The 15,955-nt window shown below is 39.3% G+C and overlaps 1 protein-coding gene across 1 annotated transcript in view; it reads right to left on the reverse strand.

The window, feature by feature from the left end:
- The window catches only part of CPNE4 (copine IV), a 197,158-nt gene that overhangs the window by 84,399 nt on the left and 96,804 nt on the right, over positions 1 to 15,955 (reverse strand). The window contains exons 5-6 of the mRNA XM_009879598.1: positions 13,939 to 14,022; positions 12,932 to 13,021 (exon numbers count right to left, since the gene is read on the reverse strand). Coding sequence (XP_009877900.1) covers positions 12,932 to 13,021; positions 13,939 to 14,022 — 174 coding nt within the window. The remainder of the gene's footprint in view (positions 1 to 12,931; positions 13,022 to 13,938; positions 14,023 to 15,955) is intronic.

Consider the following 15,955-nt stretch of genomic DNA (forward strand, 5'->3'; position numbering starts at 1 on the left):
TGACCCTGCTCTGGCAGGGGGGTTGGACTAGATGATCTCCAGAGGTCCCTTCCAACCCTAACCATTCTGTGATTCTGTGATTCTGTGACAACCACAAGGTGAAGTCCCCCTCAGCCAGATCCTGACTCTTCCCAGACAGCTCAGATTGGTTGGGGAGTGGACACCTAGGGATGAAGGAGACACCTTCCCCACAAGAACCTCTGCCAGGTAATCAGGTTGTGTCCTGCTACCTTTCTTTCATAGTGCCAGTATCACGACACATTTAAGTGATAACTTTCAGCACTGCTTGGATCAACATAACTCCCTTATTAATAATATTTACCATCAGTCTGCAGCAATATTCCCCACCCCACCCCCACCCCCCTTGGTTGCTGGTAGTACTATGAAGAAAATACCCTTGAAATCTGACAATAGGCAAATTTTTTACTCCCACATTTTAGCCTGGTCATGAGTCAAAGACTCATTTTTGGCACAACTTTAACAATGTATTTTTTTTCCAATATTTTGAAAAGCAAGAGTCTGAAACACTGTTGTCTGTCTAAGAGAAGAATCGTGACTGCCTAATGTGAGTAGCCTATTTTTTAATTAGCCTGTAAAAATCAGCCTGCCTTTCCAGACATCTAGTTAGCAGATTTTCAGATGTTTTTCTTGTAACTAGAAATGGATTCATTAAAAAACAAAAATAGCTGATATCAAACAGTGATTCTGTTGAAGGGTGGTATTTTTCTGAAAAAAAAGCTAATATACATAAGAAAGAAACACAGCAGAGGGCTATGAGTGTGTAAGCAGGGTCAGGGTGAGTAACAGAAGGCATACACAGAATTCCCTATACTCTACTACAGCTGCTACAGAATAGCAAAGGACTGGCCTGGCTTACCTAGGTGTTTATACAGAGCAAACTAGACACACGTCAGCTCTAAATAATCCAGTTGTGCTGGAGGAGAGGAAACCTTGCACCATGACCCACTAGCAGAATGTGCATACCCTTGCTATGAATATGCACAATTTCTCAAATAATGAAACCCTAACCATTTAGAGCTTTCTCAAATGAAAATCCACACTTAAATTTCACCTTGAAAGCTACAAGCATTCACCATAAGAAAACATTAAAAGTACATGGTAGCAGTATCAACTTTCTGTCAAATGCTAGTGAATACTTAGAGAAAGACTATATAAGACAAGGAAAGGTACATTCATCTTTACTTCATCATATTCTCCCAGTCACTGGCAGTCAACAACTGTACACTCTCCTAAAGCTGGAGAGAGCATCTGATATATGCTGTTAATAGCCAGCCAATGCAATAATCATTCATGGATTTGTCTAGTCCCATTTTTAGCATATTTACAGCTTCTGGCCTCCCAACATCCTTCAACAACACATCCCATCACTGAACGGTGTTGTATAGAAACAGAACTTCCTTTTGTTTTAAGCACTGTGCTTGGTCATGGTGATTTTCAAGTTCACATACCCTGAGGACAAATAATCAAACCATTCCCTCGTCATTTCCCCCAAGTCATTCATGACTTCAGAGCTACCTCTACAAGATTATCTTTCTTTCAAGTCTGAATTTAGTCTCTTTGCAGAAGGAAGCCTTCCCATGATTATTTTTGTTGACTTTATTTGTATCTAAGTGCCAAACGTTAGCATTAAGATCCTTTTGTGACATTTTGAAATCAAAACAATCCCAGATTATTTGGTCACCTACAAATTTTGTTACTCTATTTTTCCCTTTCTTCAGGCTATTTATGACTATCTTAAACAATATCTGGTCCCAGCAGAGATGACCAGAAACCATTCTGATAACTTCCTCCATTTCTTCCCATCCTTTATTTCTTTTCTTTTATTCCAGGAAAAGCGGTCAACAGAAACTATGTTACTTAATACACGTTTAACTGTGCATTCTGCACAACTGTTTGAATGGACCCAGCATTTATCCTTTTGGGAACCCAATACAATGGTCTAGTATCTTGGCTCCTGCGGTTACTTAGTAGGTCTGATGTGGTTCAAGGTCCCATATATACTTCATTTACATTAAAACTGCAAATGATACTACTCCTCAGATCTCTGAGATGCTGTTCTATAAAATGCTGTGTTATTAATTCAAGAGATGAGTATGAATGACAGAACTTGTCCTGCTGTTGTTGTCATTGTTTAAGAGGTATCACAGAGTCCTTGTCTGTCCAATACTCCATCTCTACTGCTGAACACTTGTTAAATATTGGCAAGAGTGAGGAAAAGCGTGTAAGACTAAACAGATCTTGCTGGAACCCCATGAGGAGATTTCCTAGTATAGACAAGAAACTGCTATCAATAAATCCTGGAATTTCTCAGAAATAAAATAAATGAGGAGACTCAATAGAACTCTAGGCTAGTAACATGATGGTCAACAATGTAACAGCTGATTAATACATCTTGAACAAACCTTAGGGCAGTTGGTATCTAAAGAGTTGTCCAAGAGGTCAACTGCTGATGCTGTTGCTGTTCATATGTTGTAACTTCAGACCAAGACAATTTAGAGTGCAGGAGGCAGGCCAGCTATAGCCTTTTTTATGATCTCTTCTGAAAGCAGACTAGAAGACTCAACATTCTGGAATACTGGTAATGCTGTGAAATTATTTCTAACATTACTCGCCTTCTCTTTCACTTAAGGATGTAGAGACAATCGTGCACTTTTCAGAAGGGGTTTCTCTACCATGAGGAGGGCTGTGATCAGCTAAATGCTTTTTCTGGGGAGTACTATAGAGCATTGCTATCAAGCACTTTGAAAATCATTTGGTAATCCAACATACACAATAAACATGCTTAATTTAGATTTGGTAAGACAGATGAAACATTTTTATTACAAAACATAGCTCCATTTGTTTTGTAAGGTGCACATACATTATACACATATATGTACACATTACAAACTGTGTATGTCATCTAGCTGTGAGGAAACGTGTTTTTGGCAAACAGAAAATGAAGATCTAAATTATTGAAACAGAATGCATGGTAGGTGAGATCACTGTGTATGGAAGGGCTAAATACATATTTCCTGTGTGAGATAAAGTTCACACTTTTAAAATGACCCCTTCGTACTGAGACATCTTCTAAGATATTTAAGCTTAGACACACTTAATAGCTATTTCTTCCCTAATGCTCCCTAAAGTATCACAAATATTAAATTATAATTTGGTACCTGAAGATATTTACTGTAAATTTTTTAAACAAATACATTATTTTGCCATAAATTTGACTCTGCTATGTTCCCTGAGAATACTACCATTTAAAATACATATTTTGTATTACCTGCAATGTGTAACCATTTTTGCATGGCAATGTGTTAGTGTATAAACGATAAAGATAAGATTTACGAGTAGAATTTTAAGGTAAGCTTTCTATTTAAGCAGGAAAAATAGCAAAGAATACATTTATTACAAGCTTTAACAAGAGAAGAATTTCCATGAGTGTGTAATTTTCAATTTACACAGTAAAAGATATCTGAAAAGAAACGAAAGGTCTTTATAAGTTGGTTATATGTCAGCCAACGTGAGGCTTTGCTACTTTATGAGAGTCTGAAATGAGATTGTCTGGAAATTGCCTTCAATATTCTTTCCAGTCTCAACTGAAAGAAATGAAAAAAGAATATGAAAAAGGGTTAACTTTCATTTTCTCTCATTTTTAATATCATAAGATACTGTAAGTCACACAGCAAAATGTCCTGTAGACACAAAGGTATGAGGCTGATGGATTTTCTTTAAGATATGCAACACTTTAAAATTCTCTCACTACAGCATTCAGCTGCTTTACGAGGTTACAGCTGAGCCTTAATCCTGATCTGTTTTAATGAAAGCAGAGCTTCATTTTATTCTTCTAATTCAAAATGGTAGCACTGGTTTCTAAACTTCCACAGTAAGCAGTTCTGCAGCTAATACCGGGGTCTGTAGGGTGTTTGGTGCATTAGCAACACAGTCATCTGAAAATCGGGAATAATGTAGAGGTCATTTTATTCATTGGCATCCCCTATGCCCCACCCTCCAGTGGGGAACTGATCCTCATTACCAGCACTTTGCTTTGTCTCATTTTAAATGGTCCCAGGGATGGGATTTAGTACTTTATCAGCTATTGCTCTGTGAAGGACCCAGACACCTCTGATTTGGACTACAGTCAGCAGCATTTACAGGAGCCTCTGTTTCATTTTCAGGGGATTAAAACTCACTTTCAAAGACAGCTCAGGAGAGGTGAAAGAGAGCCCTTCAAAACCTTTCTCATACTGATGACTTGCATAGCAAAGCTGCGGAAGGCTGTATTTATTTGTCTTGGAATGGAACCACGGAGGCAGAAAGCAACTTGAAGAAAGTGCACAATAAATGAAACATACAAATTATTTGAAGGCAATCCTCTCTTATTTACAAAGGAGAAACAGAGAAAACACTCCTTGGATCCCCTAATGCAGACAAACAAATTCACACGCAGTATTTTTGCTTGTGTGTTGTCCTCTCTTTGCCCTTGTCTCACACAGTGAAGGCTCCTTGCAATGTCAGGGGGAAGTTTCTTGATTTCTTCCCCAGGGCTCATGGAACCGGGTGCTCTGGTAAGGAATGGGACATGAAAATCTCTTTTTAGAAAATGAACTCTGAAATTCAGTCTGTCAGAGTCACCCAATAGATGGGAGGAAGACTCCTATCTATCGCTGCCCTGCCTGTTTTATTCATATGTACCAGCTCGTCAGCCTTCTACCACTATCTTTATCAGCAGCCCAAGCCTTTGGAGATGTGAATATCATCTCTTGTCTGTTTAACCACTGTATATCAGACGATCTCTCCCATGCGCACTCCACTTGCACCCCTAATTGTTGTGACAACACTTGTCATTTAGGTAGCTCTTTCATCTTCAAAGCACTTCACAAACATCAATTAACCCAAATCTAGATTAATTAATCTGACAATTAATTTGCTATATATCCAGCAGTTACAATAATGGAGAACAAACTAGTGCCTATTAAAGTCATCAGAATGAGTTCCCTCGACTCTAACAACAATGAGATCAAGCTCATTTCTTGAGTCTATTTCTCTCTCCTAAATCTTCCCTGCAATCTGGTATTTTCCTCCCTGGCATCTTCAACTGCTTTATCAAGAATACAGCCAGGGAAAAGAAAAAGAGAGAAATAAAGGAATCAATGAGCTGAGATCACACACACCAGGTGTTAATCAGTTTTGTTTTAAGGATGATCTTAAATCTTGCACCCCATCTGCACAGAGTTTACGAAGATTGATTGGATCATTCCTTGAAACGCTCAGATAAATCAGGGTTTCAAATACACTGCTGCTATCAATGAATTCAGGAGGCACTCATATTATAAACGGATTGCTAAGTTATAGATTAACCCAAACTGACAAAAGAGAGTGAGTGGTTGCAGAAAATTACCCACAATCACTGTAAGCCTTGTGAAGCAGGCCATTTGATTTTTTAATAATCAGTGTAGCCTTTCTGCAACCACAGGCACATAGAGAGAACAAGGGGGAACATGAGACAAAGCAAAAGAAGTTTCTAAGAATTGTAGTATTCTAATGAATTATTTACTGGAAAAGTAGGTCCAATGACATTTATGCAAAGAGGTCTCAGAGATTGTCTTTTACAGTGTGTCATTTACATTAATTTTATAATAATTCTCAAAATAATGTATCATCCTCTCAGAATACTGTTTTAAATTTCCTATTCTGGTTAAGCAGTGAGTACTTATACAAATAATTCTCTTAGCTTATTAAATATACACCACATGCCAATATTTAAGCCTAATTTTTTGGTGTTTCTTTTGACCACTAAGAAGGAATTTTTTATTATCTAAAATTATTGGCTGCACAGTCAGTTTTACAAGAAATTATCTGCAAATTCACAACACAATAACATCCTTAAAATGACTAATAAATAAATACTATTCAGGTTATAAAGAAAGATCTGCACAGTCCAAGAGTGAGGCAATTATTCTAAGATTCCAGGAAAATGCCCTGACGTAATGCAAAAGAAATGACTTACTGAAAAAGTCATTTGAAGGCATCTTTTAATTCATATTAAAGACATGTAAAGGTTGAGTCCCTCTTTCTTGTTGTTGAAGACTTTCAACAAGAGGGACTCCATATGCAAATACCTCTTCAGCAACATCAGGGTAAGCAAGCAGGGAATGATTGGCTCCACTGGCATTAATTTAGTGAGTAAATTGAAGGAGAAAATGTTGAACCGCATAGTTAATCAGGAATGACTGAAATCACCCAATCAAGTACATAAACAGCAAGTCTAGCTTACGTTGTAATTGGTTCTTGGTGCCAGTTCTCTTTCTACGTGGATTTAAAAGCCCAAAGAAAACAGCAACAATAAATGAGTCTCCTCTCCTAGAACAGTGTAAAATCCTGCAGTTCATGCTTTTCTAACCATCATTTAATGCTGCTTGAATTGCCCTTTGTGCCACATACTTTTTTAAATCCTGCACAAATTATTGCTGTTGACCATAAACCGTATCTTTCCACATTAGTGCTTCAAACAGTCTATGACAGCTAAACCGTGAAAGAACAAAAGCACTAATGGATTTGTCTGAATGTATTACTTACTGCTTATCTCTTAAGCTTTACTTGGCCTTCTTCACAGGTTCTGCTCAGTTAGTTCCACTTTTCCACTGGCTTTCAGAGATACTGAAGGCTTATTGAAGGATTACAGTTTATAATATACCTGTATAAGCAGAGCTATAGTCAAGTATTAAAGGTCACTGAAAGTTTATTGATCTAGAGAACACTGCAGTAATAACTCAGAGAATATCAAAATAACCACTATTTGCTTTTCCTTAACTCAGAATGGACCTGCCAACACACTTAGAGACCTTTAAGAAACTTTTTTTCCCTAATGAGCCATCACTTTGCATGAAAGAGTCAACACTTTGAAGAAATCAGAAGGAAACATGATTACAACTATTTGAGGAAGACTCAGCCTTCCACCCCTCAAAATGCCAAAACAGAACCCGGAAGAGGTTATTAAATCAACACTATTTTTTAAACTTTTTTTTTTTTAATTTAATAAAATAAAAATAAAGTTGTTGCCTATTTCCATCCAGCATAACATGAAAATCTTTCTCGTAGGCTGTGGAGCTTCTTCTATTAATATCGTAAGCAAGGATCACATTATACAATGGTATCAGCAAGGCAGAAGAGGCACTGCATAGATTATTAATTTAAGCAAAGTGCAGATCTCTCAAGAAGACCATGTTAACAATGATCTACCACAAAAATGTAGAAAATTCATCGCCTATGAAAATCCACGTTGGAAAGGCCAATGTATTGCTATTTATAAAGGTCTTAGTACAGAAATAAAATGAAAATCACACAGCCTTTAAACTCCTGAATGTATCTCACCAGCACCAGAGCATCGTAGATATACTGGGGCCTACAAGCACATGCAGATAGACCCCTCAGCAGATAACCAAACATACAATTCATGTGCTAAGACACAGCTACTCCAACAGATCGGATGGACCGAGCCAAAGAAATCAATTGGACATAAGAGAGAATGGGGAAGAATGGCAGAACCAGATTTTAACCTCATTAGAAGTGTACAGGAAGAGACAACCTCATGGTTACCCAAAGGTAAGCAACAGTAATGTCTCAGGGCTTCATGCTGCAAAGAGCCATTCATACACTTAGAGCCCTTATGACCTGATGTATGAAATAGCCCTTATAGTACTTATAACTGTACATGCATAAATGTCATCAAGATGAGGATCATCATCTGTAATCTGGGCTAGGCAGGGCTGAAAGAATAAACAAATTGACAACAATGATACAGTTGCAACATACGGATTTTTGAAAGGTAGAAAAATACCTAATGAACATTCTTCTTTTGAGAATTTCCCCTATGTGGGTGGAAGATGGAAAGGACTTTCTATATACATATGACACATGATTCCTCTTCTCCTTGCAGCTTCTTTTATTACTTCACCTGCAGCAATGCTTTTCTTTCTTTCTTTTTTTTTTTTTTTTGCCTCTTTTCCTACTTATCCTTATGAACAGTATTTCTTTCAGTGAGGTTTTCAGGACAAGCTCAGCAGAAGATATTCTTACTCTATGCCATGTGCACTGTTTGGTCTGTGACTCTACAGCACCCTGTTAGGTGTTTATTTCCCAAGTATTACAATACCTGATACCTAAACAAAAAGAGATTATTTTTCAGTGTATATTACCGGGACTCCTCTAGAAAAAGAGGAACCTACAACTATTAGAATGGATGGACAGTAGATGATCCCTACCAGAAGATACTCACAATGCAAGACTGTCTTTCAGATAAACCTTTGATAAAGGCAGCATACCTCACATGCTGAAACCAAACCTGAATGTCAAAGTTCCACAATTCACAGGACCTTCAGCATAACGGACTAGGATAAAAACTGCTCTCAGAAGGATTATATCCCTCACTCATATTTGTCAGTAATTACTGTTGTGAATGGAATCTCTTTACATATTAGAAAAGCAATGCACTACTTTTGGATCAAAGAGGTATTTTGTTCACTTCAAAACACGTACACAAATTGTCTGTACCATTAGCATTAAAAGAAGTTATGACTGGCACTGGAGTGTGACCAGACTTCTCAGATGGTTTCAATGTCTGGGAAGAAAAGCTCAGTAGGTTCATAAATCTAATATATCTTTTTCATAATAAAACCTAGAGCACCAATAATTGCAATAAAGTTTTACAAGGCATCCTGAGAGGAATAAAAAAATAACTGCTCTCTTCACCACAGCTAAATAAAGCAAAATTAGATATTTTTTTTAAAGCACATAAGGAATTCAAATTCACAGACTTTGTAAAGGATGCTAGCAAAAGACTTTTGAGGGAGACTCTAATCATTTGTTGCTTTGATTTTAGTGACCTTGCTCATCTTATTTTTCTAAACAGACATTTTAAACAATAAAGTTTCAAATGCCCAGACAGTGTAAAGGCTGCTTTGGGTGCAAGACCTACAAAGAGTGAACTTCTGTAAGTTAAACTGAGTTGTTTTAGCGTATTTTTGCCACATTAATCCCCATTCCTCATAGCACAAAGCAGACCACTGAGACCCATGGGATTTCAGTGGCAGAGATGAAAGACCAAGACTACAGACCTCCAAACAGCCTACGGGGCAAGCCGAGGGCAGTGATGGTTCCAATGTGTCTGCTGTTGTTAAGAAGTCTCCCTCCATTTGTAGAATTTCCAAAAGCTGACATTTCCCTCCAAGCATTTCTGGTGCATCCTAAAGCCTTAACTTAGATTACACCTTCCAGAGAATGTGAAAATAGAAATGGCAGGTACAGGTACAAAACTACCCAGCCTTATGGAATTAGTGTTGAGAGTGATCAGGCAATCCTGTTGAGAAGCTGATGCTTAGCAAGGCAGCTGGAATACACTAAACCTCCTCACATTAAATATGGCACAGGGGATTCTTCCAACACTTAGCAGTAAAGTATTGCTATATACTTTATGAAGTGAAACAAAGCATCTAAAGTAAAATCGTCTAAATTATGGTAGGGTGAAGACTGGAATGCTTAGGCAATGTAAATCGAAGTATAAACATTCATACAGTGCTAAACCCACCACAGACACTTCACCTCTTTAATTCTTATAATTTCCACTCTTCTGTCCTTGCTGCCATGAAATTCCCAATTTATATTCGTCATAGAAAGCAAACAGTATAGTCATCTGACAAGTACTATATGCTATCTGTCAAACACAAGTGATTTGAGGGGCTGCTCTTCCATAGCAGCCTTATCTTATACCCACCAAAAGGTATAACGGGACTGAATTTTAAAGAAGCTTCAAGCTTTTTTCTTCTTTTACAGCCACAATTAATTTTAAAATATTTCTACACTCACGAATGATCTGGTGCAAACCTTACTACTTTTAGCTTTTCTGCAAGTGTCTGAACTGCAGCCTCTGGCAAATACACAGATATTTAAATCAGGGCCTGCATACACAAATAAAAATGTGGAAAAAAAAAAAAAAAAGAATCCTGCAGAATCAAGACTATTTTGAAAATTGTCAATAGGTTCATAAGATCCACCTTGCCTTGGTTCTCTTCTTCACCCATTCCTTCACTGACTTTCCCCTCATCTTCTCTACAGGCAGTCCTAAAGGGCTATTCTTGTTCCTCTTCACTCCTCCCTATTCTCAGCCTATCTTCTGGCAGCAGCATCTGCAAATAAATTGAACTATTGTCTCTCTGCTCATAGCTCAAAGACACCCTATGTTCCTAGACCCAGCTTCTTCTGCCGAAGCTGAAATTTCAGCCTTTCTCACACCTTCTCAACTCAATTTTAAAGAGATTAATGCATGTTTCTCCCTCCAGAACTGTATGCCTCTACCCTTATGGACTTTCCACTTGTTCTGACATTCCAGGCATCACATTTTCCTTGCATCTCTTTCTAGGCTTTCTCATGTAAGTAATTTAAAGGCCACAGATATGCAATGTGTTGAAGGCAGTGCTGTGCTAAATCTGCTTTTCATTTGAGCAGCAGAAATACGATCTGTCCTTTGTCTTGAACCTATATGGTGGCATTACTATGGGATGTTACCTGTTTCAGTTTAAGGTACCTCACAAAGCAGATCCTATAAGGGCAGGCACAAATAATTGCTCTAAGTGACTGTGAAATATAAGATGGACGAGATGATCTGGGACACTGTGCCCAGGAAGAGGCAGGGTGCAACTTTCAGCATCTGGCTGTGTAAGGCGCGCCATCAGAGAGGCTGCATAATGCAGATAATCTGTCACATCTCTTCTTCAGTCTCTTGGCATCTCACATTTTGAGCATACTATGCTCTCTAGCATTGCTTCCTTCAGTTCTGCTCCCTTTCACCTTCGCAGAATGCTGTAGCAGCTAGAGTGATCCCACCTGCTTTAACCATGTCACCTCTGTCTGTATGTCCCACCAGCGGCTCGCCCTTCACTAGTATATCAAAGAACTGCTCACCCCCCCTTTCAAGCCTTTGATAGCTCACGCCATTCAAAACCAAAAGCTCAGCTCCCAGCCCTGCCTGAGCTGTGATGTGAACTTATCGTCCAAACAAGGACCATCTGTGCTTTTTCCAGCACTTCCCTTTTGTCATGAAATTGCAGGCCAGGCATCAGAGGCACCAACAAAAGTCCCGGCCATGGCAATGCTCCTTGTCCTGGACCGTCCTTTGAGTTAGTCATGTTACTACTTCTGGAGGGTAGCTGCTCTTTCTTTTTTTTTTTTTTTTTCCTTTTCATCTCCCGGACATCCATATGACTTATATAACACAGAGAAATTTGCTTGACTTCTGTGTCTCAGGCAACTGATTTATAGATATTTAATCTACCTGGGAAATTTATAGAATTGCAGCCTCCCAAGATAATAAAGTCATTATCCTGATGCTTCACATTACTGTCATCCTACACGTGCTACAATAAATAACTCTTCTACATTTCCTCATTTGCATTAGAAATCCTCTTTAGCCAATACTGTTAATTTTGCTTGCAGTTTAAAACGGAGACTGTTCTTCCCCTACACCTCATTTTCTATTTCATTTGCACCAGCTCTCTTTCAATCCCATTGGACATGCCAAACGTGACTGGTTTGACCATTTACCAGCTCAGGGGGTATATGGAAAGATCTTTCACAATTGCTTCCCTGTACCACTTCAGGTGTTGAGCTTCCTTCCAACAACTCAGATGAACCTGTCACAAACACCTTGGTCTGGCCTAAGTATCCTGTCGTCCATCTACTTCATCCTTCAATTTTCCTTGCTCATTGTTTTCTCTAACCTCCTTACTCTTTTGGCACTTCCTTTACCTTTGGACTCATCTTGTTTGCCCAACAGTGCCACAAGGGACACAAACAATATATAAAGATAACAATTCATACCTGTGTCTTCCTCATGCATCCCCAATACCATACAAATGTATACATACAAACACTGTGTCAGTACCACTGTGGTTCCATAAAAACCCTGCTGATTTTCTGAAGTTATAAATCACAATCAACACGACCAGCACAAATAGAAGCATTCCTAAGACTCCTTTTTACCTTTTCCATGCATTTGTGGCATGCATTGTAACACGTAGACACCAGACATTTTATTTTTTCTATCTGTACAGCACATCCTGAAGTATATGAGTGAAAAATCACAATATTGCTTCTGCAGGGTTGTGCAGCTATAATGATAAAAGAAGAAACTTTTGCAGGGAGAAGGAAAAATTTTTATTAGACTATTTCATATGGTAAGAAGAAACAAAAGACATCCTTTTGGGTCTAATGTAATTTCCTCAGGTCCAAGAGGGTGAATAGAGACTGAGGACAGTGCTTTTGTTCAACATTTTTTAATTTACTATTAACCTTAAACCTGATTAAAAGATATAAACAATTGGATTCAGCCTTGATTTAACCCAAATTAGCCACAAGAAGATGAATTTTTTTACACAAAGCTTCAAGTTCCCAACCATCAGTCTTTCTGACTAGTAACACTGTCATTACTATGGCACATGTTTTGTTGAGGCCACACCGTTCTTCAAATATAATAACAGATCTCATAATTCAATATTTCTTTTACAGAGGGTCTCCAGACATAAATGTGAGGAAATAGCAGTTAAACTGGTGGCAGGGCTCCCACTACCCTTGAGTATACTTCCACCAGTTAAATGATGCTGGGTTCAAATTATCCAACTGATTGGCAAAACCAGCCCCATCATTTTTTTGAGGTTACTGTAAGAAGTATAGAGCACAATCTACTGATTACAGTGGATTACCACTTTTCTGCATCCTTAATTTGATTGTGGTAATCATAAATCAGCTGTTGTGGTCATCTTTTCCATCAAAGAAGAGGGCAGTGCAGAGTAGCAATCTTCAATTGAAAAGGGAAGACAAAGTTTAGTTTCCTATGAGTAAAACTATTCAAAAAGTAGGAATGACTTCTGACCTTTAGCCTGCGGTCCTGGTCTCCACTACACAGAGAATTTACGGACACTTTAAAGGTCTTCCAGGCTGGATTTAAGTTATTCATCACGACCTGTGAGTGAAAAGAAAGGAAGGGAACCCTTAACACATCTCCAAACAGAATGCTAACAAGACCCACAATTTTCAATACAGTACGTTCACCAGAAAAAAGAAGAAAGCAGAGCCCAGCTGGAGGTTTGCAGAACAACATGCATGGGACATGTGCCCTTCAGCAACTGCAGTTTGCGACACTCCTCCTCTGGAATGTCCCAAAAAGGAGCACAGGTGGGAAATGGACCCATACACAGAACATGCTACAGACATTGCCCCAGCACTGCCATGCCTCAGTGGGGGCATAACTCACAAGGGAAAGGTTGTGGAATACATCCCTGAACTGGAAGCCATGCAAGAGATGCAGGACTGGGCAATGGGTACGGGCAGACAATTTACAGACACATGGTCTGCCTTACTAGGAAGACTTTATGGGATCCATAACAGACAGGTTCATAACCCCAAATACCTGCCACAGGTCCACCCTGTACACCTAAACGCTACTTTTTAAGACAGAGCCAGTCATTACCATGGAATAAGTAATGACACTGGACATAGGAAACAAATGTAAAGCACTCAGATTACAAATCTCTTTAGCACCAGCAACTTGGGAGAAGGTGGAGATGATGCAACATAGTATTAACGGAAAAATATGATACTGTCTGTAGCATGGTTTGGGCGAATTATAATAACTCCTGACCTTCAAACATAGTATCTGCCAGTTTAATTAAACTTGGATCTTTGGCTTCAGTACCATCTTCCCTTACTCTCATATGCATAAGTCAAGATCTGATAACCATTAGTCAATAATTACACAATAGATCATAGTGTATTTAAATGTGGGTGCTTGTAATACCCTTTGTGACATGGGAAGTATATACAATTCCTCCTGACAGGCCATCTGTGTCCTTGGAAAGTAAATTCAACCCTATTTCTTACCTCAGTCCTGTGAACAAGTTGTTGGGTTGCATCATCATTCATGCGGAAAATCTCCAGAAAAGGATCAGATTTGCTGAAAAAATCCTAAAATAAAATATAGGACAGGTTACTCTTGAGACTTCTTTTTCTTTGAGCTTTTCAGGTACTGTGCGCCAGTGCTTCCCTGACTGCTAATGTAAAAGCAGAGCCAGTATAGTTTTAGTGAGACCTCTTGGTGTCTCTCAGCAATATTTAATTCTTGTCTTTGTTCCACAAGGACTTCCATGGCACTGCTGCTTTTATCAGTTTGACTATGGCAGGCAGAACTGTAAAATGTCATTTTACAGCCTTTTCCCTTCTAACAACCTAGTCCAGATTCCTGAGCTTTAGCTCCTTCATCCACCTGGCTTGTTTCTGTCTGTCTCCACACCTCTTTGGTCTTTTGACATCAGTTTTATCACACCAGGCCCTTTGAAGCATATTCTACAGTGGAGTTGAATTTCACACTATCCACCCACCCTCTCAAAACAGAAGATAATTTACCAAGACACTGTGCTGCTACCAACTAACATGAGTACTGGCAAGACGTATTAGAGAAGGTTAAAGAAGAAAGTCCTCTTTAGGCCCATGTTAAGATGACAAAAAGAGCAGGGGAATGCAGAAAACTACTTGATATCTCTTAAGTACAAGCAAATCTGTGACAGGCATTGAGGTTCAATCACTGCACTGCAGAACACCTTCCTCTAGGTCTTGCATCCAGCTAACAACCCCGAGCGTTTTTATACAAACTTAAATTGAGTTGCTTTCTATAGTGCTCCTGCAGTCTAGCCACAGCCTCTTTTGTTTCAATAACATCTCATTTGTTCTGCTCATGCTGGCTGGGAAACCGAAGAGCAGCCAGGTGTTAGCTCTCCACAGCTGGAGGGGGAGGAAGTTGGATAACTCAAATTGTGCAATGCTGCAAGAGCAGGACTAAAATGGAGGCCATTTTCTGTAGTTTCAACTCCCTTCTTAGTTTTCTTCTTCAAAAGAGTCACATGATTAACTTTATGCATAAGAATATCATTCTTCTCTATAGGCCATATCCAAAACCACACACCTTCACATCAGTTTGGGGAAATGAGGAATTCTCTTTGCTCTCCCAGTGTTTCAATAAAAGCGTTACTGTGAAAATGATTGTCATATCATCATAGAATGGTTTAGGTTGCAAGGGACCTTAAAGATCATCTAGTTTCAACCCCCCTGCCATGGGCAGGGACACCTCCCACTAGACCAGGTTGCTCAAAGCCCCATCCAGCCGGGTCTTGAACATCTCCAGGGGCATCCACAACTTCCCTGGGCAACCTGTTCCAGTGTCTTACCACCCTCATAGTGAAAAATTTCTTCCTGATATTTCATCTAAATCTACCCTCTCTTCCAGTTTGAAGCCATTCCCCCTCGTCCTATCACTACATGCCCTTGTAAAAAGTCCCTCCCCACCTTTCCTGTATGCCCCCTTCAGATACTGGAAGACCGCTATAAAGTCTCCCCAGAGCCTTCTCTTCTCCAGGCTGAACAACCCCAGATCTCTCAGCCTATCCTCATAGGAGAGGTGCTCCAGCTCTTGGATCATCTTTGTGGCCCTCCTCTGGACCCGCTCCAATAGGTCCATGTCCTTCTTGTGCCAAGGACTCCAAAGCAGGACGCAGTACTCCAGGTGGGTAGAACTACATAGTTCTACAATTTTCTCCTCACCAAATGCCCACCATACTTATTTTTGACTAGCTGGATAGCCATTGGGATAGGAATAGCTTTGGATAAGATACTAGCCAAAGTCTGGGCACATCATTTTGGTCAAATTTGTCTTCAGGACATTGTTACAGTTCCACAACTGCAAAAAAAAAAAAACAAACCCACCAGTGAAATCAGTGCTTTGAAAAGGGACGCTTGAATTTGAATGCCTGGAGAACGAGGAGAGTTCCTAGGGACCACGAAGCCTTAGGCAAGGCTCAAGCAACCTAAAGTTTTTTCCATGCCTTAAAGATGAGCTCTATCAATG

Source organism: Charadrius vociferus, unplaced genomic scaffold (assembly GCF_000708025.1).
Source record: "Charadrius vociferus isolate BGI_N301 unplaced genomic scaffold, ASM70802v2 scaffold722, whole genome shotgun sequence".
Lineage (NCBI taxonomy): Eukaryota > Metazoa > Chordata > Aves > Charadriiformes > Charadriidae > Charadrius > Charadrius vociferus.